Source organism: Falco cherrug, chromosome 2 (genome assembly GCF_023634085.1).
Source record: "Falco cherrug isolate bFalChe1 chromosome 2, bFalChe1.pri, whole genome shotgun sequence".
NCBI lineage: Eukaryota > Metazoa > Chordata > Aves > Falconiformes > Falconidae > Falco > Falco cherrug.
The window spans coordinates 107,595,979-107,622,386 of record NC_073698.1 but is presented as its reverse complement, the minus strand read 5'-3'; the positions used below and the strand labels follow the sequence as shown (position 1 = coordinate 107,622,386).

At 40.0% G+C, this 26,408-nt stretch overlaps 1 protein-coding gene across 5 annotated transcripts in view; it reads right to left on the bottom strand.

Moving 5' to 3' along the window:
- Positions 1-4,952: 4,952 nt before the first annotated feature.
- Positions 4,953-26,408, bottom strand: part of NRIP1 (nuclear receptor interacting protein 1) — a 79,946-nt gene continuing 58,490 nt past the window's right edge. For all 5 annotated transcript variants that reach the window (XM_055701530.1, XM_055701528.1, XM_055701531.1 and 2 more), the window contains one exon: positions 4,953-13,997. In XM_055701530.1, coding sequence (XP_055557505.1) covers positions 10,146-13,631 — 3,486 coding nt within the window. In that variant the 5' untranslated portion in view covers positions 13,632-13,997 and the 3' untranslated portion in view covers positions 4,953-10,145. The remainder of the gene's footprint in view (positions 13,998-26,408) is intronic.

Here is a 26,408-nt window from a genome sequence, read left to right as displayed (position 1 = left end):
TCAGTGCTCGGTATCTCATATCACCAACGTTACCACTTACCGCCACGGGCATCCTAGCAGTGAGGCATAACGGTTAGCCTGGGTCAGAGGAGACTTCTGTTCCTGCAGGAGGTTCCTGGGACTGTCAAGAAATGTATTGCAGGCAGAACTGCACCGTGTTACAATCAAATCAAAAAAGGGATAGTAAGCCGTATTGTTCTAGTGTAAGCACAACATAAAAGTTTATGTAAAAAGAAAGACAAAGATGACAAGAAAACTGGAATAGCGAAGTTCCAAAGTGAACCAAGTTTTCAAGTGCTAAGCAGATGTGGGAAGACTGAAAAAAAATCTGGATATGAGAGTCACTTTTTTGTGTAACTATTATCCTTGGACCTTCTATGCAAGTTTTAAAGAGTGGGATGTATTCAATACAATAGCTGCTGTCTGTTTCTAGACAACTATTCCTTCCGCTTCTAAATTATTAACTGCAAATCTATGCTATTCAAAAACACAGGATGATTCTTTGGGCTGTTAACATTTTCAGCGGGGGATTTCAGTGCCTTCTCTTCCTCTATCAGCAGCTGCCACTGTTTTGTTAGCAGTGAGATCAGCCACCACCAGCTCCCAGCTCTCTGTGTCAGATCTCATGGAAACGGCAGCATTTGCCCCCCTGGGAAGAAACCACTGCCTGCACCACTGCTGCGTATTCCCTCTGGGAAATGGGTGGTGGAACAGAATGGGAGCAGGCAACAGGCTGCCAGCTGGACCATGCTGAGGATGCTTAAAAAATACAAAATTTTTCCCTCTAATTTTCCTTTTCTGTCCTTGGACTTGCACCTTCTGTTCTGTGTTGCTTAAAAACCTCTTAAAATAGCATTATTATTTTTTTTTGGGGGGGGGGGGCGGGGCGCAGGGAAAGGCTTTGTGACATACTAATTTCTGCCATAGTAAGCAGCATGCTAAAGTAAAGTAAAGATATCGTGGCGGTAGGTACTGTTAGATGTGATCACCTTTCTTCTCATACACAAGCACTACGCAATACCTTCGGTGAATACTTTCAAGTAGGTGAGACAAATATGCATTGACTTATTGAAATGTTCTAACTCGGTACCTTAGGCAAATACTAATTTCAAAGCAGGCTTTTTTGTCTAAAAATATATATACTTCTTTTTTGCCTCCTCTGCCCTTCAGGGGTGATGACTGGGCTCCTGTGTAGTTTAAAAAATGAAATGAAACGATTCAAAATAATAGGGAAGAGGAAACAGCAAAATGGCATGAGAGTGGACAGCTGCTCACATGAGAGGATGGACACATCACTACATGCAAGGATTAGCTAAATAATTCCCTTCAGATTTCCAAGCATATTTACAGGCTGACCAACCAGCTACTGGTATACTTCTGCATAGTGAAATGTAAGGCTTCTTTTGATTTTGGGTAAGGAAGCAAGTAAACTTGCATCAGTAGCACTCTTGAGATTTAAGCAGTGGTAATATACTAACAAAATATAGTTCAGTATCTGTGAGAGGAATAGTTGCATGAGGGTTTTTTTATTTATTTCCTGGATGTATCTAACTGTTGCTGCAAATATTATTGAAGACTTTCTCCCCATGACCATGCTCAAAAGAGGAAAATGAGGTGAGATTAGAAAGTAAAAGAAGAACATCTTTGTAGCTTGCTACCCTGAGATTCTCCTTCCCTCTCTTTCTTCCTCTTCCCCTTAAATTAATTGTGGCCCAGGAGGTAACATCCCCAAGTCACTGGTTTGCCACAGCAAAAACAAAGGACAGGGATACAGATACATACGAGCACGGGGACAGCGTGTAGGAACAGAAGGAACACAACATGCTTCCAGCACGACCAAAGGAGAATCACATGCTGAGCCCTTCGTACGGCATGTGAGTCACCCAAGGGTTTCATTCAGAGTCAAATGTGAACAACACATCTGAAAAAAAATTGCACAATTTAGCAGCTAACAGAGGTATTAGAGGAACTTCCTTCTGTCTTCCACAGAACCCCTAGTAAAGCTTTTACCAAGTCACGGCATAGAAGAGACTGAGTGTCAGGGCATCCAACTCCAAAACACGCTTGCATTTCATCTCTTCTCCCTCAGTACCAGTGATGAGATTTGGGCATCGGTGCTAATCAGGCAAAACAATGACATTTTGCTAGAGTTGCAAAGGTGCAGACAGGCAAATACAAAGAGGTTAACAGCAACAGATTGGATGTATCTATGTCCCAGTGGCTACGCACAAACATTTGCAGAAGCCACCTTTGAGGTCCGTAATGAAACGTTTGAAAGAATTTCTGAGCATGCCAAGGGTGGTGACCTTAAAAGTCAACGCCAGCTTCAGTAAAGACTGAGGCCAGAGAGCCCCCACTAACTTACAGGATAGCTCAGCTTGCCTCCCATCTAATGAGAAAATATCCCCAACTCCCCAAACTAGACTGGGCAAAGAGAATTAAAATCATCTAATGCTGTGAAGGGGGACACGGTCATTTCTCCATCTCTCCCCAACACACCAAGATGCACTGAAGGCACATGCTGAGTTTAATCGTGGAGGCAGGCATCATGCTTATCTAACTGGCACAGTCACAAGTCAGTAATACTCATTTTGCATTCAGTTAAATTCTGAGTAGTTTAATCAGAAAAATAATCTGGAAATAATGACAAATCTCTTTATTCATTAAGGACAAGCAGTCCTTAAAAAGCCAAATCAAAGTGGGTTGCTGTGAGCTCAGATCATCATATGCTTTTATTAGCGGCAGCGACATTTACCAGCAGACAGGGTTTTCATGCCCTGAGTTTGTGCCATGCTCCCTTTGAGTCACTCTGACAATCAAAAGGAAACAAAAATATTATCAACAATTATTACCTGCGTGTCCCAGCTACTGCTCAAGGCTCCTATCAAGTCCCTACAGACATTCCCATGGGTGCATTACACATCCCTAACGTGCCACACTGTGTCATACAGAAAAATATTGTCATTATATTCTTCAGTTTCAAAATGACATTCTTCTTGACAAAGTTTACAGTCAATGAAGAATAATTTGCTTTACTTTTCTTACGTGTAGGCATGTTTGCATTACTGCAACAAGTTTTTTCACTCTGACACAGGCTTCTGCAATGCACGGGCCTGCACATGACCTATCAGAGTCCACATCTGTCCTTGATGCCCACAATGTTCAAGTTAATTTCACTGAGGAGCATCAGATTGGGCTGCCAAGTCCCATGAAGACAATTGCTAATTTTTTCCCCCCACATTTTGAAATCTCCGAAGCAGAAATTCATTTCTTTATCCAGCGGCTGTTTTGTGAAAAATCATCAACATCACAGGCATCTTTCATTTTGCGAGGAACAAACTGAAGATCAAGAAGATTCCACATGACCACAGGTCTGTGTAAGGAGTTCGCTGGGGGTTTGAGGCATTTCTGAGTGAGTTCGTTATGAATCACTAAGCAAATGCTGTTAACGTTCACTCAGAGTGAAACGTTTCTTAGAATATTTACACCCGTTTGACATCCTTGTCGCTCCACAGGCTGTTTAGCATACCATACGCTCAGCTCTGCAGGCCTGTTTGTTCTGGTAGACACAAAGCAAGTTTTACTTGGTGCTATAGCACAATAAATTGAATAAATATAGTGACGTTACAAGAGCCTGAAGCTCCTCTGAGTAATAAAACAAAAATCAGTGATATTCATGTGCTCCAAGGCACTGCGCTAAGGCACCATCACTTGAGAAACACAGGCGTATCGTTGGTTTTGCTTGGTTCCTTTGGTTTTGATTCTACCCACCAAGTCAGTGGGGAAGCATGTATTTCAGACATTATTTCCAAGCTGCACTGCTACCAGAGGAGTAGATTGGCTGCTCAGGTACGTTGCTTTTTCACGTGCCTGTCTTTTGGCTTAGCCATTCATCCTGCAAATCAGGGGCAAGCCTACCTTGAGAGTCTACCCAGAAGCTGGGTGAAAGGTCTTCTCCCTCTGAAGCACAGCTTCAGTATCACTGGTGGCATTACGTAAGTACTTTAAGATGACATATCCAAAGACAGACAGTATCCCAATCCTGTTCCACTTAGGATACCGAACAACACAATGCTCAGCTACATACTTCATGAAGCCATAGCTGAAGATGAGATCTAGGGAGCTGGATTTATCGTTTTAAAATTAACTTTATGTATTACAGTTTATGCTTTCCAGAAAGCTTCCAAAGAATCTTATGCATGCATATTTATTGCAAAGAGATCAGAAAATATAGGATGATTCATGAAAATAGCTGTTATGGTTACCCGAGACAGTCATGACCCAAGTGCTTGCTTGCAACTGTATGACTCCAGATATAGTGTGCCTATGTATCCTGGAAGAAAAATTCTCTAGTGCAAGTGCTGTTTCTCCAGTGTTGCAATCCACCATTTGCACTAATCATAAGCTAACTTGAAAGCTGCAGAATGATGCAAGCGCATTGCTAAATCTTTGTATTTGTATAGTCCTCATAGGTAAATGTGTAGAAACCTGAACACATTTGCTGAAGAACTTAACTGAATACAACTAAAAAGTCCTCTTCGTGATATGGACGAAAGCAGTTTTTAGTGGGAAAACACAACTTTCCTGCCCTCCACAGGGGACCCGAAACATGTTTCAACATCTGCTTAAAATGAATTTCACATTAGAATTCCCATTTAGAGGTTTCCAGTTTATGGTCACTGATTTCAAGTTAACAAGCAGAAGGATATTTGAACAAAACATAATACAGTGCTTTGTAAAGTAAAGCTGCTAATCTGATTTAGATAATTTGATTTCCAGCTCCACGACTCTCCATTTCCAGTCAGTAGCCTTGTTGAAGGCTATGTGTCTCAAAGTTACTTGAGATATTTTTGTTTTCAGAAATTTACGTTAACAGTACTGATGCAAAGAGCCCACTAACACTCCAATAACAGAAAGTACACATGAAATAAAGCAGATTTAAAAACCATCAAGACAATGCATTTTTCTCATTTATTCAAATCTTCTGCAGGAAGTAAACACTGAAAGATTTAAAAAAACTTCACACTGCAGTATGTACAGTTTTGTGACATCACATGAGGAAATTAATTTCTAATAAAAAAATGAGACCAGTTAGATAAATTACTGAAGACACATCACAATAAAACCGGTTGTGGTAAAATCCCGAATTCTTATGTATGGCAATGAAAATCAATATTCTTTTGTTTTACAGGGACGGAATAGTCCTGGTACAATATTTCAATTATGCAAAATGGAGTCCTGAACTTACACGACTGGTTATAGTTGTATGAGCACTTCATGTTTTAAAAGCAGTTTTGCTTTTTTTTTTTTTTCCCCCCAGACCCTTTTGATTTGAAGCACATTCTTTCACAAAGCTAAAATACCACAGCAGAAGTCATGTCCAGAAGTGGAATACTGTTGTGTTTTGAACTGACCTGACTTAAGACTTTTTTTTTTTTTTTTTTTTTTTTTTGCCAACGCACAGATGCACAGGGTCCCCCATGCACTTTTCATGCAGCAGGTAATCACAACTTTAAATAAAAGTATTTTTCTATACATTCTTCCAGACTTGCAACTGTATACATACATGCAAAAGTTTTTAAACCTATGTGATCATATTTACACTTATACATGGAATATACATAACAAAAAAGATTAAAAGGGTTTTTGTTTTTTCCTTTGCATTAGAACAATACAAAATATGTATTTTTCATTAAGGAAACCACTATTTACATCACCTTTTAAAAACCAATTTCAACATATTATAGGTGTAACAAGTCAATATATTTACATTATATATAAATATATATATAATATATACTTACCAGTTTACTCCTCTGTAAGATGTGGCAGAGAACAAACTGGTAATATCATGTCACTGACGTCAATGAGAGCTGTAATACTTTCACCAACATTTAACAGGGAAAATTTAAACCATTCATTTCTTTCTTTTAAAAACATTGGTAAATTAAAAATTTAAAAACATTACTAAGAGCAAATGGCTAAGAAAAGTGAAAGTTATGGCTGAATTCCCTTTTGATCTCATAACGTTTATAAACTTCTCGAACCAAGCCGCCCGGTTACGCGGCACCAGCAGAGAAGCCCTCCAGCAAAACACCTTTGATTCTGCGGTCATGTGTTACCCCCCATCGTTTCCTCAAACTTTAGCAGAGGAGACACGAGAAATGTGTTTATCTCAGTCCCGTATGCTTTCCTCTGGAAAGAAAAGGCATACCTGCGTGGCAGTTACAAGCCAATCCCCGAATCTAGCTAGCCCGAGTGCTACGCCACCGCCGAGGGGCCTGTAGCTGCCCCCTCGAGCAAGGCGCCAGGCAGGCACTTGGCAACCCAACTGCTGCTGCTGCTGCAACTACTCCCAGTTAAGCAAGGTTAAAGTTAATTCAGGCATTAAGTCCCAACAGGTTGCAATTACAACTTCCAAGTGTGGCACTGCCACATCCCCAGCTCACTTCTTCACTGCTTCAGGAGGTGGTGGCAGCTTTCCCGCAGCAGTGTCACCCAGCTGCAGCTGGGCTGTGTTCCCTCTTCCCTCCCTGCTCCTTTGATGGTGAGGGCACACAGCAGCACCCATCAATCCTACACCTCTTTGCCTACAGAGCTACTGCCACCAGTACCTGACAAGGCCCCGTTGTTCTTCAGGTCTATAATGTAAAGGCGTAGCTGGAAGTTCAGCCTCCTGACTTTGCAGAGCTATCTTTGAAGCTTCCACGCCCACAGACCGAGGAAGCATACTGGGGACAGCGGAAACGCATGCCCTAGCCGTAAACATCTACTGAACCAAGGAGCCAGGAGTCAGCAAAGTGTTACTCAACAGATGACCTTGGTTTGTCACTCATCTACAGGGACTGGTGGAAATCAAGGATCTTTGACTTTCTTGGGAAAACATGGCCAGCTCTACCCGTCCTTCTGCTGGTACAGCAATCTCGGGCTTCTGCACCTCCCTTTTCTGATGGAAAAGTCCCCAAGGAAAATTATGGTGACTCCTTTTTACTGACCCACGCTACAAGATAAATGATGAAAAGAGTCTTTGGTCCTCAGGTTTAAAAGGTTGTAAATGTGGATGGGGTAGATTTTAAAGAAGACTCTCTTCCCTAGGGAGGGGTAACATCAGTGGTACTGGAGAATTTCATACAGGAGACTCTTGCTCTCTTAGCAGCTGACTGAAGAGCATCCAGTTGGCATGCCCTACCCTCTCTCAAGGGCCTCATTGTTACGTTACGTGCTGCTTAAGATTGCAAAGTCTACAAGAGGTAAGATTCTTCCATGAACAGCGTGTCCTAAACTTAAATGCTTGTGTATTATAGTTTACTGACGTCTGTGAGAATGGTAATATCCTTTCATTAACATCACCTAAAAAGAAAGCTAAATCATTAACTGGTCAAACTGTTAACATTTTAACTTAAATGTTTTATAAAACTTTAAAAACTAAATGTTCAAAAGTATATATTATAACAATAGACTACCATAGAATAAATACATAGGTAAGCACACTCCTAGACTCCAATATTACTTTGTTAGGGTTAAACTCTCCTCCCTACTTTTCACCTCAACTTTGTTTTGATGAAGTATTTCCTGCCAGATTATTTCACATCCATTGAAGCTGCATTTTTCTGTGGAGCCCTTCAAGTAAATTATAGCCCTGTATTTACTCCGGGGACCATCTATTATTCTATATTGTATATATTTCCTAGCTATATACATGTTGTTTCAAGAAAAATAATCAATTAAGACTTTAAGAGACATTTAATGGATGGAACAAATACCATCTTTTTAATATTTCTGCTGGGTTGACTTATATAAAAAGAATTCAGTTCCACTGTCAATCCAAAATATACTTTTATCTTGTTAATGAATATTCTATGAGACATCTGAATTGTCACTGGGCCACTTATAAATGCAATATTAAAGACAAACAAAATTTTATTTTTATATTATACTTCAGACAATGACATTTAAAATGATATTAGATTTGTGTGAAGGTTTTAAAATATAAATCTTCTTTGTACAGCCCATTAATATATTACGCTTCACCCAAATAACATAAAAATATATCTTTAAATCACTCTGTTATTTCTCATATAAACCAGGGGGAATGTTTTATATCAGATACTGCCAAATACTTGTGTTCCCTAAAAGAAGGTATCCCCGGGGGGGTGGGGGTGGGGGGAGGGGAGCAAAACAGAATAGTGGTGTATTTTCCAGCTGGCAGACAAGAAAAGTCCCTTTCAGTAGGGACTGCACTGGAAAAAGGGGAAACTGATCCCAAGCAGGGAGCAGGGGATGAGAGGGGGACAACATCTTGCTCTGTCTTAGTAAGCCAGCAGTTTTGGAAAAAGATCTTTGAAACCAAACCAGAAAGGAAAAGAGCAAAATGCCCCATCACTCACCTCTGCTATGCAAGCGTGAGACAGACAGAACAGCAGTTTTGTCATGTCACTGGCTCTCAGTGGTGAGAACAGTCAAAATTAAAACAGAGCGTAGCTTTCATTGTCTGTGCAAGCCAACCAGAGCTGTCTGCTGATAGCACAGGGGATCATCAGTGAAATTAGAAGCTATGGAGAACATTTTTTTTCAGGGGAGTAAAAAGTTCAGCAAAACTTATGGTTGCCAATAATGCATATCATTTAGAGGAACTGGATTTTGTCCTCCTCCTCCCACATGAGAAATAAAAGCTGCAAATGGAGTTAACACTGACAGTGTTAACAGGAAAGCAGAACCGCACGGCTCTTCCCCAGCCAGCAATTCTTTTAAGGTGTCTCGGCTTTGACCGCAATTTTCAGTTACTCCCATTTCAGGCTGATCTTGCCAGATGTTACAAATCACAGCACAGGTGGGGATTGAGGAAAAGGGCAGAGGAGGATTTCTCAGACACGTCCCACTATCCATTACAGAACACGACGAAACCACAATTTTATCCTCAGTGCAACCTGAAAAATTATTCTAAAACCAAGTTTTCTGCAGTGAAAGGGTAGTGCATTAAACCATGCATCAGCTGTTCAGAGAGTAATAAATATTGGCAGAATATGGATTCTTTTCCCTGGTTGTAGGAAGAGGCCAACATATTTTTCATTAAAATCCTATTCCATCTTTGAGTGGAAGTGTGATGTGCTGCTTTTGCACAGTTGGTATTCGTCTGCAGGGGAAGCAGGATGTTGGCTACACAGCCAGTAGCGCTCATCTGCTTCACAAACTTTGCACCATTTTCCTCACCAAATGCATGTAACTACACTTTCTTAATCTCCCTACTCCAAGAGGCATTTTGGCTTTCCCCTTTTAAGCAGGAAAGTGACAGGAATGTGCCGATGAAAGAACTCATGCAGTACTTGCATGGCCTATGAAAATCTGCCTTTTGTATAAAAACCTAGAAAAAACCCTTAATCGCAATTAGTAACTCGTAACTATGGCTAAGGATTCTGAGGAAGGCATTTGTCAAGAGCAGGGCAAGGAAGAAAAATAGATTTTTACACCACTATTCTGGCAGGACCACAAACAAGATTTAAAAATAACAATAAAAATTTTGGAAGCACTAAAAAATACATTTCAGTGCATTTCAATTATTAACACTGACACAGGTTTTCCAATATGACAAGCTAATACCTTGGACAAACTGCTCCATTTCTTAAAAGTTAATCTTAAAATTTCACAAAACATACTAAACATTAAAAAAAAAAAAAAAAAAAAGAAAAGAAAAGAAAAGTACACTGTCTCTAGGCTCAGGCTTCCAAAAAATAAGGATTATTTTACAGGGAGGGAGGAAACGCAGCATTACCACCACCTAGGCTGTACGCTTACACTTTATGTTATACCAAAAACTTGCAGATCCAAGTAAGACTCTGATCAAAGAGTACTCATAACTTAATCTGACACATACAGAAATGTCTTGTACAAATTACAACCTTTCTAGTTTCCTTGTGACAATCTATTGTAAAGCAAATTTTATCTACATGTATTTTAAATAACATCACCAGAAAAATAAAAAGTTTATCAAATGAAAACATGTTTCAATTAGACCATGCTTTTCTAAAATCATGCTCAATTTATACAGTAGTCAAGTTCGTACTCATTTTTATTTTCCTTTTTTTTTTTTTTTTTTTTAAACAAAGATTCAAAACCACTGATTGTAAACTCACTGAGGAGGCTGTAGTTTATTCTGGCTCTTTTTTGATTGTTCGCACTTTTTCCAGAAGTCCATGCACTTCTCCATTCATACCATGTTGATGAGAGGTCTCACTCCCCATATGGCTGTTGTAAGGGCTTCTTAAGTTACTAAAAGGAGTTTTAAGCTCTGCATCAGATGTCAACTCCTCTTTGATTGTAACTGGAGTTGAATTATCAGTAAATGAAGGTTCATTCCAAATTTCTTTGTCATGTGCTTCTTGGCTACTAACAGAGTTGCCACCTTTCTGTAACATGTAGTACAATATTGGATTGGTTTTGGTCAGTCTCGGAGAGTCTTTCTCATAATCATTCTTGTCCATACCTGTGATCACCCATCTGATGGGCCCTTTTTCACTGGGCATGGGACACATGCTAAACTGGTCAGACTCAAGCCTAGACACTGTGCTCCCCAAGTGTTCAGGGAAGGGGGAACTGGCAGGACTTTTTACTGCTACAGGATACTGAAATGTTCTATGATCTGCACAATTGTTCTGTTGCGCAGGGCTTCCCATTAATGCATTTACTGAAGAAATGCTAAATTCAGGTTTATTAATTGTTGCACTGGTTTTGTTTCCTTTTTTCTTGCCCTCTGTTAGTATGTTACTCCTATGTTGTGACAGATCTCTCTCACAGTTTTCTGAGAGAAGCAGCTGTTTCAACACATTGAAGCCTTTACTATCTCTAGACCAACTCCTATTTTCACTTTCATTATTTGAACCATGACTCGCAGCATATTTAAATTCAGCATCACTTCTGCTGAATTTCAGTTCTTGCTGGTTAAGCAAAGGCCCATACAGCGCCACAGTAGGAGAAGTGTGATTGTTTGCAGCATCAGACACATTACTTTTCATCTTTTTTAATGGACTTTCCAAAGGCTCAGCATGAAGCTTCCTCTTCTTCGGCACTGTGCAAAGACTCTTTGATTCAAGGTGTGTCAGTTCATTGTTTCGGTGACTTCTCTCCAGCTCATCTGCAGGGTAACCATCCTGATTCTGTCTCAGCAACCTACTTAGCAGGCCGTTTTTGGAAAAAGAGAAATCTTGAGGTGAAAGAGGCTCAGATTTCAACTCCTCGGATGCTGGAGAAGCAGCTGTGTTTCTCTGCAGTGAATGAACAAATCCTTGAAATTTGTTACCCTTGCACTCTCTAACTTGTTGTGCATTTGAATTATAAGGAACATTTGATTCTTCACATGGTTCAGTTTTTATTTTCACCGTCAATATTTGCTCATTCAAAGCCTTATCTGTCTGTTCTTGAGAACTTTCATCTCTTAAAAGCATCCTTTCTTTCTTTTCACTTTTACATTTATTCGGAGTTCCCAAAAGCAGCTGAAGGACAGTGCGCCTTTCAAGGAGATTTTCTATTTCCGAACCTGGAAGTCCTTGTTCAGCGGGTGCAGGCTGACAACTGAATATTTTGTTATTTTCTTCATGCGTACTCAATTTATTCGTGAGCAGAGGGCTGTTCAATCTATCAATCAAGCCAACAGGTTTATCTGCGTTCCCTGCTAGCAGCTGTTTGCTAGCCCTTTGTTCTTCACTTGACACGGAAGTCTGCATGCCGCACTGAGCGAGGTTCTGCAGCAGCTTGCTGGCACTGAATGCCGAAGAGTTCTGGGGACTATCGTTCCTGCTCAGCTTGCCTCCTTGAACTTCTTTGCTTTTAGAAAGGTCTATCAAATGTTTAGATGCGGGATTCACCAGTCTGTCTGGCTGGATGCTGCAGGCATACGGTGGCGAGCCATGCTTGATGGCTAGCGACTGGTGCGAGAGATTTATAGGAGAGTCTGCTTTTGTAGAAGCCAGCAAAGGTGGAGTGCTTAACGGAGTCATTCGATTTGCACTGGGACTGTTGGTAACAGGAGTCCTTTTACCAGTCTGTACAGTGAATTTTGCCACATCAGCCGCACTGTGTGGTCCCTGAGGGTCATTACTCTTGTCTACCTTTTCTTCACTCTTATGCCCAAGTAACAGCTGAAGTAGCGTTACTTTCTGATGAGGATTCAGTTTAGAAGCTTTCGGAGTGTCTTTGTCTTCCTTGTTTTCTGGACAGGAAACCTTTGGATCCCAGTTATGAAGCAAGGACTGAGTCAGGTTATCCAATGATGCAGGTGGACCCGCATCTGATTTATCTGTCCTCTGTTTAAAGGATAGGTCTATAGGAAGACAGTTAGAATGGGAGCTTTCATCATCACTGCTGTCTTCTGTAAAACTAGGATTGTTGTCTGAATACTCATCAATAGTTGTCGGTGTGCTGCTGTCTTCAAAAATGCTGGCTCTCTCACTCTGTTCACGCCCTTTTACATGTTTGGTGGTATTCTGGCTTTTCAGTAGATGCAAGAGCAAACTGTTGCTGGGAGAGGTTTTCAGGTTACTCCTTTCTGAAGTACTTTTGTATCCCACAGTTTTGGGAGGTGAATGCATGATTCCTACTGAACTCTGAAACGGTGCCATATTGCTTTTGCTAGACGCTGTTTTGGTTGATGATCCTGTCTGACCATTAAGATGGCTTGTCATTCCTTTTGCTAAACCGAACTGGCCAATATCTTTCTGAGCACTTTCTTGTAATCTGGCCATAGCTGCAAGTCTCTCACTTGCTATTTGATTTGCATTTTGTGCTTTTAAAGCATGTTCCCTGGAGTACTGCTGCAAGTGAGCTTCACTTGAAAGGAGTAAAGCTAGCTGGCTGCATGCTACGCTGGGCTTCGGTGAAGCAGCAGGACTAGATCGTTTCTCTACCATGCTTGCAACAGCTTGTAATCTTGCAGCGCATGACAGTGGCTCATTTATCACTTTAGGTCCACTCTGCACCGCATGAGGAGATTCTATAAACCTCTCTTTGGGCAGGTTCTTCGTTATATCAGGCAGGCTGTTGTCCAGCTTCTGATCTTTTGCTTTGCTCTTCTTCAGCAGAGTCTTCAGGTGACTGGATGCAACGCCATAGCACCTTAAGTCCTTCTCCACTTGTAAAGAATCATGGCTAAGGGAATACCCTTGCTCCTTAAGGCTCTGCCTAATCTGCTGTGACAGAGCAACACTCTGCAGCCTAGAGCTGAATGACTGAAGCAGAGAGGCAAGTAATGTGCTATCCTGTTTGCCTTTAGGCACATTTTCAACCATGCCAGCTAACAAAGCTTCCTTTTTTCCATCTAAATCCACAATGGAATCAGACAACCGCCTTCTCTTTGCTGCATTCCAGTCTTCAGAAGACTGCAACAGTCTTGCTTTTTTGAGGTGCAGCATGCCAGATCCCTGATATGTATTTGTGTTAAGAACTGGACCATTACTTTGACAGCTAGGAAATATATTTCCAGAAATCTTAAAGTTTTGATCCCCTCCACTATGCCCAGTAGACTTTTTGTCAACTGCAGTACCTGAGCCTCCTGCTGCTTGATGCATTAGTAATCCCTCTAGGTAAGTTAGAACAACAGAATCCTGGTGCATCTCAGAGCCAAGCTCTTCTCCATGAGTCATGTTCAATAGAAGTTTCCAAAAGGGCTCTGGTTCTATTCACTTCAAAGACTAGTTTTGCTGTAGCTGAATCAAGATGCAGAGTTAAGAAATAATAGGAAGATGTCTGTAGTGTTTTCTCACAGACTTTCAGAAACAATACAAAATGTCATATTCCAAGCAGGCTTCTTCCAGCGTATACTGTTCGATGAGCCAGGTTTCCAATCATATCAATCTGCTGATATCTAGAACATTTATGAAAGACATCTAAGAGGAGTACTCAAAACATGGTTCCACAGTAAGAAAGTTCCATTAAGTATCTGCCACCTTCTTTCTCCAGGAAGCCAGCTTGTTTTTCATCTTTTTCCATCTCCAGCAAACATAAAATTCCTAAGTGAAAAAAACCAAACAAAACAAAAAACAGAAAAGACAAGATTTAGAATAAGATCTAATTGCAAAAGACTTCTTTCGTTTAAAAAAATAACCAACAAAAAAAAACGAAAACAAAAAACAGAACAAAACCAAAACACATTTGTCTTAGAGATTCAGGATATATAAGCAATAACCACATTCCAAAAGAAATTAAAAATCAATGTCCATGTTAACTAGTTTAAAGAACTTTGTGAAACCAATTGAGGCAGAAAATTTTATACAAAAATTAACCTTAACTATCGTAAGCACAGCTACCATCTAATTTCTCTATCATACAGCTCAAAATAAGGAATAGCAAACATGAAAGGAAAATCTTAAATCACTCTATATTTTTTTAAAAGAATTACATTGGATTTTACTTCAGAGTTGCATCAACCTTTCTTCTTATTATGTAAATACACACAACATGCAGACTATCACTCTAAAAGAATTAATGGGGAAAAAAGGCACGCATACCTAAATTAAATGTTTTGGTTCATGTTGAATCTGTTTTCAAGTAACAGAACAGGTAATATCATATATATGAGTATATATTTGGGAGGTAGATTATATCATTAGAAGTAGAAACCAAGTAGTCATTGCTGCCCAGGACTATCCAGCAATGCAAAATCTAGTATGCAAATCAGATTTCCGCTCAACAGGGCAGAAATCTGTTGTTCTCACAACTCCCAAATACCACAAATCATTAGAAGAATCATGTGATAGGAGTCGTGAAAAGGGTGCTTATGTTCCTCATACAACATAAATCCTGATGTCAAAATCCTCCCCCCGCTGGAGGATTTTTACCTTCACATTCTTCCCATGTATTAAACGTGTAACAGTAAAAACCCCACAAATGCCCTAGTCTTCCTGGAAGTCTTCTTATTTCCAAAAAGTTTAGAACATTTCTACTCAGTACTTTCTTGGATGAGGTTATTATTCTGTAAAAAGCCACTTTAAAAAGCGCAACAATGGTGTTTATGCTAGATGCATCCTTCAGTTTTAGTTGTATTACTGGTCAAGAATAGCATGAACAGCGCAGTCACCACAGTTCAATACCGAGATCATTACAACTCACATGGCTATACCATCACCCATTCATTTCTAAACTGGCATAAATATTCAACGTGAGCAAAGCTAAGTGTCTTTCCACCCATCTAACTCTGTAAGCTGTTTTCACAGAATAAAGACCCATTGAAAACTTGTATTTACAAGTTTAAAAAGCTGTACGGAGATGAAATCCCTGCCTCCTTAAAGGAAATGAATATTTTATATTTCCCAGAGGCTATTTTTTAATTCAAAAGCTACAGGCAACTAGAAGTCAAAAAAATATCTGATCATAAAAGAGCAGAGAATCGTAAGAACAACTAAATAGCCATAATGTTAACAGCCATATATCCCTCTGTGCAAATACTCCCTTACTAGATTTAAGCCTTGTAGAGAAACTCTGAGCTAACCCAAAAATTCCACCAAACCAGAATTCCAATACCAGCAACGTACTGTAGTGTAAATTTGTATCCAAATATCAAATGAAAAGTTGCTAGCTATTACTGGGGCCTCAGTACTTCTCTCAAATACATGTCTACATTATCAGCATTTACATGATAACCTGTAGAAGATACAGTGTTTGTTCAAATATATAACTACAACTTAAATGTGGCTTCATACAATTAAAACATACTGAGCACCTTACTGTTCCTTCAAAAAGCTGTGAAACTGCCGGGCGGGCTTTCACGGAGTTTAATCCAAAACAGACTAAACCCAGAAATAACAAATCCATGAAAAAACCCAAGGTTTCCAATGAATATCAAGTACCCAGCAACTGCAACATCAATACAGCTAGCCTTACTTCCTCAAATATTTGGGAATGGACTTTATCCGGAAAATGCAGTTTTCCAGCTTCCAAAAATAAACTGTTTATCTGCAGCCATGTCTTCATAGTTCATAAGGGAATTAAGCTGACAGCATGCTGTTCTTAAAAAGACTGAACAGCATGTGATACCCCATGTTTTGTGTTTAAGAGAATAAAATTGATATTTTCTCAAAATTTCTTACTATCTGATAAAAACTAGCCTTGCAGGTCACCTTTAAGATAAAGTCCCAAACAAATGTACCATGAAGCCAACCTTCAGTAGAACTTTACTCATTCCAGCTCTGGGTAATTAAAAAAGACAATGCTTTTATGCAAATCCCTTGGGTACTGAAAATGCCCGTTGCAGAAAATGACACTTGTAGCCAGTACAGTTTGCATACAATAACTACTCTAAAGAAGTATTTTGCTCCCCCCCCCCTCCTTTTTTTTTAATTAGGCAATACTAAGGAAATATTGATAATTTTATAGCAATCAGGTTGATACAAAGAAACCTTCATTAAAGAGAATGAAATCTGAAAAGTACTTAACACATAAGGAATGGGACATCAGCAATCCTTGTAATGAGCCTGTTCTGACCTAGTGCTGCAACAGGTATCAGTGTTATAAAACCTTACATGACCTAATGTACAAGACACAATGTGATGAAGTCATCTGTCAAGAACTGAAATTACATTAAAAAAAAAAGTCTCTAAACCTACGCCTTATTTGTGATGGAAAACCAGGTAGTAACTTTGAAGGTTTGAAGGCAATCTCGTAACTAAGCTTTTCCACTGAGTTTTGAACAGAGTATGCTTTCCTTCCACTGAATCAAGTGTGGTCAAGTGGCAACCAAACCAGCTTCAGAAATTAATGTTTAGCTGGACACTGAGGCAACCATTCAGCGACCTTTTAAAAAACATATTAGACTGTACCAAAGAATTTCCTGGACCCACTGAAACGTTAGCAATTTTTATCACTGTTAAAACACTCTTCCAGATATTACCAGAACTGAGGAAAGAAAAAAAAAAAAAAAAAGAACATGAAGAAATAAGGCGAAAGGAAAAGCCAAACAGCAATAGATCTTGTATTTCCTAGTAAAGGCTGAAGTAAAATTATCGCAGTTAGCCTTTAACATCGACCTTTAGTATCTATGAATCTCTAGACCTAAAAATTATATTTAACTGATGAGACAAAATAATTTGATAAAGCTGATGTGCTTTCTTGACCATGTAACTACTGTATATACGCTCTTCTCCGTTGCTTCAACTACCTTGTCTTAGACTCCTGTATGCTAACAAACAAATAAAACACTTGTTTCCCAGCGACTGTTTTCAGAACCTCTGAGAGCACACACCAATCACTGCTGATTAAGCCATGTTTACCTAGACAGGCCTAAAGCAGCAGCAGGGTTCACAGACAAATGCTGTATCCTGGAGAGACGCTTCCCAAGCGGAGCATACCATGGGAAACCAGTCCTACAGCCTTGATAAACGGGCCCAGGGAGAAACTCTGGGCAGAACAGGGAAGGTAAGAGAATATTAAAATGTACACTGAACTGTATATGTGCAGAATATTAATTTTACTTTTTGCAGTTGGGAGTTGTTCTTTGTCTGCAAACTACAGATATACATAGCCATCGCAAAGATTTAAAAAGAATGATAATAATAAACTTCAAGAGCCTTCACTCACCCTAAAGTATTACTGTTGCAGAAAATAATGAAATTTCAGAACACATCTTCTAATAGGTTAAACCACAACATCTGAGCCAATGACTTTTTACTCCTGAATAATACTTATTTATTTTTGAAGAACTCTTTGAGTTAACAAACACCTCAAGTGTAAAACCTAATTGGAGACTCTAAACAAACAGCAGCCTCCTAGTTAACCCAAGTTATCCAGCTGCTGCCATTTAAAAAATAAAGAACAGTTCACTAAACTAGCAAAACAACATCCAAAAGGCATTTTTCCACTATTGCAGCCTAGTACTTATAGTTAAACCCCTTTGCTAAATGAAGAGTGCCAAAGTAAATTAACGCCACTAGACTAGTATTACTTGATAAGAAGGGCTACACAAATCTAATGGAGATAACTCATAAAACTTGGTATTGTCAAGGTGCCGCCTTCTGTAGTCTTAATTAAAGATCTTATAAAAAAATCTTATAGAAACAACTAAAGTATTCATTTAGGAAATCGGCAATGGCTAGCAGATGGCCCACATGAATACTTAATAAAAGAGAGATTATCCAAACTCATGCACGTTGTTAGAATGAATAACAGAAGACGAGAGGGGTGTGCATGTATATATATACACACAGAGAGAAAATATTTTTATTAACTGCGCTTTGGAGTTCTTTAATGAATTCCTGTAGTAATTTTATGTTCCACTTTTAAGCTGAGATGAGTTAGAAACATGAATTCATAGAGCTGAAATCAAACTAGCCTCTGACATTAAAATCTTTAGTTATTAATAAATGTAGTGTTGTAACGGTTAGAAACTACCGGGAAAAGCCAGAAGTCGTTCTCTCATCAGCTCACTGACTTCCCATTCTCACATGCCCAAGTGTAAAGGCTACAGCCCACCACATCAACCAATGGCTCACACAGTCATTTTAATTATTTCAGATGTGAAGAATGCAGTACAGCGATTACAGCAGCAGCTTGGGATCCGGGGCTCCAATTATTCACTGTGCTGCAGACAGCCTGTCTGACTTCTGCTTTTGCTTTTTTGTACCCTGTTTTCCCAGATGGAGTAATAATAGATGCAAACTTCAGAAAGATAATTGAGGATAAAGGTATTGAAGGCTGCGTGTTGCTCAACAGCTCCAGGAATACCACTAAGTACCTTAAAACGTAGGAGTTTAAGTGATTCCTCAGTGTTCTAGCTGCCTACAGTGAAGTGCTGCGGAGCGCAATGAAATTAAGGCATCCAGAAAAATTCCTAGATGCACTGGAAACTGCCAGCAGAATCTTGCAGTGAACTAAACGTGAGTGGGGAAAATAAGACTAGCTGTCCCAGAATTGCTTTGTTATTAAGCTCAATTTGTGCTACTTGGATTTTAGCAGGCAGGAAGGATGTATTCAGAGTGGTAGTGTAAGCACTTCAGTTGACTCTCTTTGCTAAGGTTATAAGCAGTGAAACAGGCCTGATTCAACAACCCATGGTATCAAATCCACGGAGCTGCACAAACATGCAGGTACTTCAGCCGCACTTAAGCATGCGCTTTAAGAGACTCAAGTATTTAAGTGCTTTGCTAAATCCCCATTTTATGTCAGAAATCTATTGAGATGAATGGAGCAGCTGAGATCTCTTCACAGTTTTGATTCAGGCTGTCAAGACATTTCGAAGGCTCCCTTTGCAAATGTAATTTAGAAAAAGACCCCCAAAAAAGCAAATGTGATCAGATGGTGAAGCAAAATTCAGCAATACATGGTGAATTCTTCCACGGCTGCACTCAAAAGAAGTTGGGAATCCATAAGCCTTTTTTACAATGGCCTTATTAAAATAATAATAAAAAAAAAGTTAAATAATTAAAAAAAATCAGGCTCCTTTCCTACAATCGTGGGATATAACTTTGAGAAAGCAAAAATGGGCTTCTTCCCAGGAGCTTGGCATGTTACTCACTCCTTCGTTAGGCCTACTGACTGACTCCAAAAGACATTTTAAACATGGAAAGGATAGCCTATCACTTTTAAACAGCTCGGTCAGGAGAGGGCACACGGGGAATCATGTTGCAGCAGCAGCAGGACACCCCTGCTGCTGCCAGGATCTCTGGAGGGGGTCCCGAGCCCACCAGCCACCCAGATGGCATCCCCCATCCCGGGCAGGGGTGTTCCCTCTGGGCTGGCGCAGTCCTGCTGCACCTCCTGCAGCACCCGGCAGCATCGCTCACTCTACAAAATATCCTCTTTGGAGAACGGCAGGGTTAGCAACAGCCACGGCATCATGGCTAAATCCTGCACAAGTATATGAAATGGAAACGCCTTTCCCCTGGTGTTTTGTTAAGCTGTGTACTGCCGAACACCATCCTGACCCTACTTTCTTTTCTTAAGGGAAGTTTTTGACAACAGAAAGGGATGTTTGGGTTTGGGTTTTTTTAGTATTACAGGAGGAAAAAGGGGTGAGTGGGAAGGGAACAGACCCAACCCAGACCAACCAAAACCTTCCGATGATCTTGCCAGCTTAAATGGTAGGATTTTGAAAAATGCTGCAGAAAACAGATTCCTTAAGTTGATGCGACAGCTCAACGAGATGCAAGATCTCCCATTTTACGAAAGCACACAAACCCTGAGTAATGCAGAAGTCCCAAGTCACATAAAACTGTCACGAACACAGAACCAGCAACACAGCAGACATCAGAAATGGTTTTCCCTGTGAGAAAAAAGATCTGACAGACCACTGCACTGAAATGTTAGCGAACCAACAACTGAGCGGGGAAGAAAAAACCCAAATGTTCTGGTGGTAGCAACTAGATTTGCTCTGGCTTTTAAAAAGACTGCTAAAACGTAAATGCTAATTACTGTTAATCGTGGTCCCAGAGGCACATAAGGAAGGGGAGGCTGTTCCTATATATTCCCACTGGGGTGCGGAAAGGGGGATTCAGACACCTCATCTCAGTGTCCCTCTGCTCCTCAGATTTCACATGGGATTCTCCACAGTCCGGGAATCTGTGACTCACCCAGACCATGCAATACCACCTCACAGCAATGAGGAGCTTTGCGATAAGTAATATATATCAACGGGGAATATAGTATTTCCACCGTCTGCTTAGATGAGGTGTGGAAATGTCAGAGAGATTTTCATATTTCTGCGGAGAGCCTTCTGGGGAGGCGGCGAGGCAGACTGTGCACGCTTGTGCCCATGCGAGGAGAGAGTCTGAACGCCTTAAAACTAGGTGGCAAAGCATTTTCCCGTGAAAGACCAAAAGCCTGAGCAGGACTGGCTACATCACAGCTTTTACCCAGCCCTGGGGAAGCACACTGCAAAGAAACACCCATCTAGCTTTGACACACACCTCTGTCCTGAGAGGGGACAGCACGAGCGTGAACGACAGCAACCCGAGAGCTGCGATGCTCGCAGAAAGATTTATGTCTGCATTGCAGGCTGACGTGTATTGGTGAGAGCCAAGAGCCCGCGGGTGCCAGGGTAAGCCCAGCCCAGCAGCAAGGGAGCCCACGGAGGTCAGCCTGCCCTGAGAAGCAGGGTATTTCAAAACAGCGCTGTCTGCCATGACTCGCCCAACACTGGTGCTCAGTCCACCTCAGCTACCTCTTCCAGAAGGCAGCGCACAGCTTAGGCAAGGCTGCAGGCAGACATTTCTGCTGAAGTTACACGTGACTCACGTTTTCTAAGCTTACTTCACAAACCTACCGGGAAGGAGGGGAAAAACTGGGAAAAAAGCCACAATCAAACAACAAAACAAAAAAACCACTCACCCAACACCACCCCAAACCCAACCAAACCTCCAAAACAGCTGAAGGGGGGGGGGGGGGGGCGGGGGGGAATGAGGGATAGACACAAGGGCCATGAACACTGAGTTTATGAAAGCCTTAGTAGCAGCTCTCAAGGTTTACAAGTACACTGAAGCACTGTACACCGCTTAATCCAAATCTGGCCTGCATGTCAAAATACACCGCTACAAAGTTCTACTAAGTTCAGAGACTAATCACACATGGCCATTTTTCATGCTTTTGGCACTCTTCAAACAATAGCTAATGCCAGCCTACCTTAAATTAATATTTTTTCATCTAACAAGTAAAAGAATTGAACATCACAAAAGTAAGCACTCTTAGATACGGAAAACCCCACCCTGTTCATGTAACTAACAATTTACCCCTGTAACTGAGTGATTGCTAAGGAATTGACTAAAATGTCTGTCACATACATTTATTCTTAGAAATACTACTGGAGGAGTATTTCTATTTTGTTCTGTAATAGGCATGTAAAGGGCATCTCCAAGTTAATTTCTTGATCGGGATCTGCTAACACTCAGATGTGAACTCTGAAGACGCTCTCCTCCAACCCTTTGCTAGCTGCAGCATGAAGAGGAATAGACATTCAACCTACAAGTGCCACCTGTGAAGGAATGGAGTATTTGACATCCTAAAACTGAAAACAAAAAAGAGCAGAAACTAAATGATAAAGCAGAAAAGTCCTATCCTATTCCAGTAAGGACAGGGATTCAGAAATAGCACATATCACTAAATCTCCACTAACTTGGGTAGTGTGTGGTTCAAAGCTCAGAAGTACAGTGAGCAGAAAGGCTTTTGGTAGTTGAGTCTTCTTATTCAAAAACACCAAGAGCAAACAGGCTCAAAAATGTATACCAAGAGCTGTTTCCAGGATAAAGAAGCAGATATATACTGTAGGTACAACAGAACAGAGGATGCATCTTTTCAATCTTTGTAAGCCACCTGCCTATAAATAAGCAATTAAAAACAAAACATTCCCATTCCCTCCAACACCTACAAAACCAAATCACTGATTGTGCATTTTAGCTCTACATCAACTCCCCAAGAATGAAACCTGATTAATATACAGTGAAGAAATCAATGTCCCCTTCTGGACAATCATGCTTTTGAGTTATGATCAATGCATGCAGATAATGCTTTTCCACACAACTCTGACCTTCTGCTTGTTGGAGGGATCTAAAGATAAATGCCTGTATCTACAGCACTAAATACAATTGTGTATTTCTAGGATTTGTTGGAATAACTGTACATGTTAGGTGATTTGTCAAGACAATAAATCACTTTACGTTATTTTAACCAAGAACTGGTTTCACAGAGGCCAAACTGCTAGCACTAAAAAGTAATGCACAGCTTTTACTGACAGCAGTAGTTGTGTTCCGCTTGGGACCGAGCGTCTCATGGTTAGTTATGAATGAGAGCCACTTTCTAGACTTTTTAACGGAATAGGTTTCAGCTAACCAAACATAAATACACAGTTTTTCCACAGCAAAGTGAAGTATAAGATCACAGTTGCACAGTATTCAATCATATGTAAAACCCCTAAATCCATGTTAAAGGCCCAGATGATTTGGTGGTGTTTTTTAAGTGAGTGGAAGGACAATGTTGTTTCTGTTCTGATGGGATATTTCAGCTTATTGTAGATGATGTTTCTAAAGGTTACGGGCAAAGGAAAGGCCCATATAATTTCAGTTAAGTGAGAAAGTAAAAATCTGCATTAGCAACAAGGTCTCTACTAGCTCATTTACGATAATAATAATAAAAAAAAATGATATTTTTTTTGCTTCCCAAAAGCAGCAATAAACCCAAGTGAAATTAAAGGTACAACATCAACATAAGAACAAACTTCAGCAAAACCTGGGGAGAAGAAGCTAACAACATCGTGGAAAGAATGTCACCATGTCCTCATCTTACCACTATGCCAGACCTAGCCTGAAAACATTCATAACAAATTCCTAAGTAAAATACTAAAAGCCTTTCAAGTCACACAGAGGTATACCAAGATGATCGGTTGGTTAATAATACTTTCAAACATTAGGAACCAGGCTGCAACTCAACCTCTGCCATAAGTCAAATCTGAACAATTAAAATACTGACGTAGCTCAAAACCAATGAAAACTGTATCCAGAACAGCGGATGGATGGCAAGGGGAAGTGTTTAACTACCCCTCAATATAAGGGTATACGCTTTGAAGTAATTTCTCAAATTTTATATTGATAAAACATAACAAGCATTTTAAGAAGAAAGATAATACCCCATCACAAAGCTGTGGAAAAGAGCTCTTACTAATATGTTTTATATCTGTCCTTCATGAATGCTGCATGAAGGAATTAATGGCAAAACAGCAAAAAAAGACATGTTACTGCTTGTTCCATTAATGTCAAGAAAGTTGCAACAGGTGTTCATACCCATTTAAAAACTGTCTAAAGCAGAACAACAGATGTACGACTGATTTCTGAAGAAAGCGGGTGATTTTACACCTATAACAAATTACCCCCTCCAAAAAAAGGCTATTAAAAATAAATCTATTACTCCATACTCACACGTAACTATTAGCTAATTTGGGACCATCTTTCCCGTCAAACCAACAACCTCACTAAGCTGGCTTTATAAAGCCATATGCCCAAAGTGTCAGTTACACTGACCGACTTCACTGCCATGTTAGCATATGTCTAAAATTAAGCCTGTGCTGAAGAGTCTTGCTGAACACCCGCAGCACCCGCGCATCAGAGCCCAACGGGCTGCTAGTGAGCTCCATCTATATTTCTAGAAGAAAAAAAAAAAAAAAAAAAAGCCCATCTCAGTTGCCGTGAAGAACGATGCTTGTAATAAATAAACTAGTTCAGAAGCTGCACATTTAAATGTATACGAAAACATGGTTCCACATGATTTTTTGTCTGATTTAAGTGTGAATCTGCTGCCAAAATGTGTAGCCTTGTCTTGGTCTATGAATATGCAGTTGCTTGTGCTTGTACCACCACTTCAAATACATAAACCTTAACATTTATGCTATTCTTGATTTTGCCAAAGAGGGTGAAGCGTAACACAGAACACTAGCTTTAAACTAGGTGCTCACATGCACATACATGCAAACACATACACAAACACCTTCCTGGCACTGACACAAGCACTCCTTCAGAAAGCTCCTACAAGGCAAGTCAGACTAAGGACCTCATTGCCCTCAAAAGAAATCCTAAAGATACTGTCCAGTGGTTGTTTCAGTTCTCCAGGTGGGAACATGTGACTACAGGCGTGGAATGAGGAAGGACAAAGACCTAGGACTACTCCTACTCCTTTCAGTGCCGAACTACACTTACGCCAAATGAAAGCAGTGCCACCAGTGAGATTCTCAAAGAGGGAACCCCACCTCCAGGCAGAACGCCTGTGCTGAATTTAGAAGAGTTCATCGGTGAGATAAAGATGCCTTTTTAAGAAACATCTCCTAAACAGAATTTAAAAATAAAACCGAAAAACTGTCAATGTATTCAAGCCCTCTGAAATCTGAAAAGATGACTGGAAGTAACAGATACAAGTATTTTTATTTTTATATTTTACTGAAGCATCCTGTGAAGCTGCAGTATAAATCCTATTAAACTGAATGTAGTTTGTCCATCCCTAAAATAGATCTGACATACAAACAGAAACACAAGGTCAAGGTCACAGATCAGCAAGAAAGATTACAAAGGGGACTGATGTAAGAGCTGGCATTTGATCAAAGCTCCTGGATATTATTTTTTTTTTAGTACACTTACCAGAAATACCACTACACTACATTTTCTTCACGTTGGTACTTTACATGTTTTAAGTATCCCCTACCTTTACGAACAGCTGCCCTGTACTTAATTTGACAAGAGATGTCAGGCAGCATATCAAGTAAACTAAGGAAGAGGCCTTATATTAAACGGAAATGGAAAACACTTTTCACCATCCTTTTCTCTCTATTCAGCTGTGTGCTGATACCTATTAAATCACAAACCCGAAAGCAGAACCCACTCACTACAGGACATGACAGTAAGACCACTGCTAAAGAATCAGGACTTCAGTTTTTAACTTCATGCAGTCCAAGTTACTCATCTTAATATAGCAATTGTATATTTGGATGTGCACTTCCAAGCACAACACTCACTTATCTATCCTAATTATCTGTGCACACAGCATATATTTCTCAATTAAAAAAAAAAAAAAAACAAAACAAAAACACAACCAAAAAAACCCCCTCAACACAAGGTCTGTACAGAACACAATCAAACTAGCCTCTTCTGTAATGAGGACAAAATTTACCTCCTATAAAGCTTCTTTAATGCTGAATGCTGAGTAAGTGAGCAGATTAAACACAGTAGCAACAGTTGAAAGTCTCATTAAAACTCAGCTGCTGAAAATAGTTAGCAACGAAAGTCATTTACTGATCTACCCATCCATCCACCCACCCACCCACCGATATATTTTCTAAGCTTTAAACACATGCTAAGGAATATTTAGCTTACAGGTCACCAGACATACCTTTTGACACTTAAATAAGAGGAAGAAAAGGTGTTTGGGGTGATACAACGTCATATGATGTTCAAAGGTGTACCACTGCCACAAAGTTTAGATGCTCATTGTAGTAAGTAGTAATTTAATGAATAGTGTGCTTTGTACTTTTACTTCTGAATCCCCACTTTCAACATCAGCACAGTTCTGATGTGAGACTAGACATGACTGGGAGCTGTTTATATTTAGATAGAGAGTTATGTCTATAAATAGGACCGTTAGCGCTAGTATGCAAGCTTTTATTGGTGCTCATTTGGGGTGACCTGCGTAACCCACTTGTATGCTGGGCACCTCAGACTTTGCCAGTAAAACCTTCATGCCATCACACACCCTCCTGCATCTTGTTTCAGCTGCACTTCAACATTTGTTTACTGTTTCCCACTTAATTTTTAATAGGTATTACATTTCCAGCACTCTACCTGTGCGACTGAGTTGGCTCAGCTACTAATGAAAAGGCCTTAAATGAAAAAAAAAAAAACCAAAACCAAAACCCCAAAAAAACAACAAAGGGAGGTTTTAGAAAGTTGTCTCCTTTTTGAAAG